The sequence below is a fragment of the Myotis lucifugus genome, unplaced genomic scaffold, assembly GCF_000147115.1.
Source record: "Myotis lucifugus unplaced genomic scaffold, Myoluc2.0 scaffold_387, whole genome shotgun sequence".
Lineage (NCBI taxonomy): Eukaryota > Metazoa > Chordata > Mammalia > Chiroptera > Vespertilionidae > Myotis > Myotis lucifugus.
The window spans coordinates 282,902-286,700 of NW_005871435.1; the positions used below are offsets into that span (position 1 = coordinate 282,902).

Genomic DNA, 3,799 nt, shown 5'->3' on the forward strand with positions numbered 1-3,799 from the left:
AACTCTGGGGATATGCAGAGAGATCTCTTGAGTATTCCACAAAGTACTAGTCAGTACATGTGTATGAAGAATTGCTTGAAGCCAGGAAAAGAACCACCCAGTGTTCCCAAAAGCCAGAGATTAAAAACTACAGTGTCTAAATGCAAAAGACACTGGACAGGATTAATGGCAGATTAGACACTGCAGAAGAAGAAAAGATACATGAATTTAAAGCATAGCAATAGAAACTATACAAAATGAAATGCAAGGAAAAACAAAACAACAAAAATGAACAACTGTGAGGATTAAGTAAACTAGGATATGCAAGGTGGCTGATACACAGCACACGTTTGCCACATATTCCCTTTCTCTGTTCTTTCCTTAACCTGAATTCAAATCACTAAATTCAACTTTGCACCAGGCCCCGCCCCACCACCCTCCCTTTCAGCAAACACTGGGGGAGGCCTGTTTCTCCGCCTCCACCTGCTCTGAAGTGATCAGAGTTCAGAGCACAAAGTGATCAGAGTTCAGAGCGCTAAGTGGTCAGAGAGGGAACGACCAGCAGTAAGTAGGACATCTTCACTCAGCCGTCTCCTGAGGCTGAACTGCCCCACTGAGAAGATGAAGGTCTTCGTGGCTGCCCTCTTTCTTCTCCTCAGCCTCAGCACTGCTTCTGCTTCTGCTTCCCGCAGCCAGGCAAGTGAGTCCACCTGCCCCTGTAGGGCAGCGATGAGCAAGGGGACCGGGGCAGCTGGCAGTGAGGTGACACCAAGAACGCTGTCAGATCTCTGTCATCATCCTTGGGGCCTCTCCCCCTCCCGCATGCTTAGCCACTATCTTGAAACTCTTCCCTTCGTAAGTAGCTGGGCTGTGGTCCAGATCCTTCTGGGGTTGGGCAGTTTGGGGAAGATGGGTCAAGGTTATGTCAGAAGTCCCAAGGGATGAGCCTTTAGGAAGAGGAGCCAAGGAAGTAACAGAAGAGACAACAATAAATGTATGTGCTGAAGAGGCAGGCAAGGCAAGTGGATGAGAACAGCCTGCTCTCTGGGAGAGCAAAGTGTTGGGTAGGCAGGCTGAGCGATGTTTGGGGCTAAGCTCAGAAATGAGGAGTCTGAACCTAGACACCCCTTCCTGGCACAGACTGCTGGGACTATCATGGCAACCAAAAGGGGTCCCAATGGGATGCTCACCCAAGTGTGCCATTTGGGGTTTCATGACTCCCATCTCCACCCCACCCCCCCAACCCACCCCACCCCCAGCCTAGATCTAAATAAAGTCTGTGGGAAAGGGGAAAGGGGTTAAGAGGTTTTGGAGCTACAGAATGCTTGGGAACTATGGAGAACAAGATTTGTTTCGCCTTGCTTTACCCCTGCTTCTACCATCATATATGAGGACCTGGTGACAGGGAAGGGACCACTCAGTCCTTCCACATACCTGCCTTCTGCTGCCCCAACCCTTTTCTCCCTAGGCTGCCCTTGGCTTGCAGTCGAGCCCAACTCTGCCTGTATAAATATTTGGAGGAGCAAGGGTCGTGCACACCACATAATCTGCCCACACGCTCTCAGGATGCCCTGATCTAAACTTTGTTTTGAGAGCCAAGGACATTAATGTCACTGTGTGCAGAGGTGCATATGGTGGGACAACAATGCCCTCTGGGAGGTCAAGCAGGCCTGTGCGATGGGTTCAGGCTTCGAGAAAGAGAAAATGGCTCACCTAAAACACAAGTCAGCCAAATGGTGCGCTCAAGATGTTCCAAGCCTTGCCCCCAGCTGTGCTCAGTCCCTGCTAACAGGTGGCTTTGCCATCAAAGGAGTGAAGTGCAGTGGACGGGAGATGGAGGTCATGGGCTCCCTCTCTGCCTCCTCGGCTCAGCTTTCAATGTGATTCCCTCAGAAAGTCCTATGTCGGTGAACATTTCACCCAGCTGCTGCCTGAAGTATGAAGAGAAAGTATTACCAAGGAAACTGGTGGTGGGATACAGAAAGGCCTTCAACTGTAACCTGCCAGCAATCATGTAAGTACTTCCCTACAGATATTTCTGTGGAAAAGGAAGGGGAACCAAGGACTGGAATGAATGCATAAATCCAGTAACTCTCCATCTCCATACTAGAAGGAGGAGAGTAGTGGTTAAGGGCTTTGAATCTCACAGGACAGGCCTGGGTTAAATTCTTGATTTTGCTACTTATAGCTGTGTGACCCAATAAATCGTGCTCATAATGAAACCCAAGCCTGAGGGTCTAGGCTGGGTGGGGAAGGGGCTACAAGTAGGGTTGATGTGGTCTAGAGGCTAGAGAGGGAGGCCCTCTGATGGGGCCAAGATGGGGTAGGCCTAGGTTAGCCCTGTGTAAGCCAGAAGTGGGGGATTGTGGACTGGACCCCCACTCTACTCTATGGCCCATGACAGTCTAACTTTGTCTCCACAGCCTCGTCACCAAAAAGAAACGAGAGATCTGCACCAATCCCAACAACAAATGGGTCCAAGATTACATCAAGGATCCCAACCTGCCTTTGCTACCCCCCAGGAAGTTGCCCCAGGTTAAATCTATCTAATCAAAGAAAGGCCTAGCCCAGCTCCTCAACTCCTCATGATAGTCAAGCTTTGGTGGGAGCCCAGGTTCAGGAAAGAAAGGTGTGATCCTATGAAAAACGAGGGCAGCCTTACGGTCTGAATGACAGTCACATTCAGAGAAATGAGCCAGTGATCCAAAAAATAAAAGTATTTTGAATATTTTCTCAATCTCTGAGGAAATGCCAGAGTTAAGGGAGGTGAGCAGGCATACATTCTTAATACACAGAAAAACGCCTTCCACATCTTTCCCCTTGCTCACAATCTCTCACCTAACACCAATACAACAACCATTCTAATAATTGCATCCCGCTCCCAACCAGCCTGACCATCTCTGGCCTCTGACTCATTAAGAGCTCCACAGAATTCTTGACTTTTCTTGTCCATCCTTATCCTATTTCTAGATCTCTTCCCCTCCTACCCTGCCCTCTATTTTTTTTTTCTTTTAAAACATAATTTTTGGGAACATTTGAAATCTTGTGTCCCTGCATATGTCATCAGTTTGGCTTTGGCTTAAATAAACTTTTACAAAAATTCTCAGGAAAAAAAAGGAATAACTTTTTCTTAGCAGGCCAGGGTGAAACTATCACATGCTAATGATCTTTGTCTTTTTTTTTTTTAAGTGTCACCTGAGAATATGTTTATTGATTTTTAGAGAGGAAAGGGGAGAAAGAGAAAAAAACAACAGTGACGTCCAGCCACAAGCTAGGTATGTGCTCTGACCAGGAATTGAACCCACAAACTTTCAGTACATAGGACAATGCTCCAATCAACTGAGCTGCCAGGCTGATCTTAGACACTTTTGCTGAGGTTTTGCCACCTCCCTAAGATTTGGTCTCCCCCTCAGGTGGCATGGGTACAGAGAGTGTCAAAACAAAAGAAGAGGTGAGACTCTCTAGCTCCTACACTAAGCGTTTCGGGACAGGAAAAGGGCATTAGACTAGGTTAAGGGTAAAAATCTTGGTCCAAAACTCAACCATTCAATAAAGAAAATTTCCTTTAATCCTAACTTCATTCCTGACTTCCTTTTTGATAGGGTGGGAGAAACTTAATCTAGTTGTTTCAATAGCTCCTCAACATTCTGATGTGGTACATCTACACAATAGAATACTACGCTTCGGGGGGGAAAAAAAGAATTCTTACCATTTGCAACAGCATGGATAGAACTGGAGAGCATTATGCTAAGCGAAATAAGCCAGTCAGAGAAAGGTAAACATCACATGATCTCACTCATTTGTGGAATATAATGAACAA

At 46.7% G+C, this 3,799-nt stretch overlaps 1 protein-coding gene across 1 annotated transcript; it reads left to right on the plus strand.

Moving 5' to 3' along the window:
• Window positions 1-600: 600 nt before the first annotated feature.
• CCL16 (C-C motif chemokine ligand 16) lies at window positions 601-3,173 on the plus strand. The gene is made up of 3 exons (XM_006101910.3): window positions 601-679; window positions 1,873-1,993; window positions 2,403-3,173. Exons 1-3 carry the CDS (start codon window positions 601-603, stop codon window positions 2,527-2,529), a joined length of 327 nt encoding a protein of 108 aa, XP_006101972.2. The 3' UTR covers window positions 2,530-3,173.
• Window positions 3,174-3,799: the final 626 nt, after the last annotated feature.

Excerpts from the sequence above, each read along its gene's own strand:
- CCL16 (XM_006101910.3), top strand. The coding sequence starts at position 601 with ATGAAGGTCTTCGTGGCTGCCCTCTTTCTTCTCCTCAGCCTCAGCACT. Across the intron at positions 680-1,872 it reads TGCTTCCCGCAGCCAGGCAA|AAAGTCCTATGTCGGTGAAC; the intron begins GTGAGTCCACCT and ends TGATTCCCTCAG. Across the intron at positions 1,994-2,402 it reads TGTAACCTGCCAGCAATCAT|CCTCGTCACCAAAAAGAAAC; the intron begins GTAAGTACTTCC and ends TTGTCTCCACAG.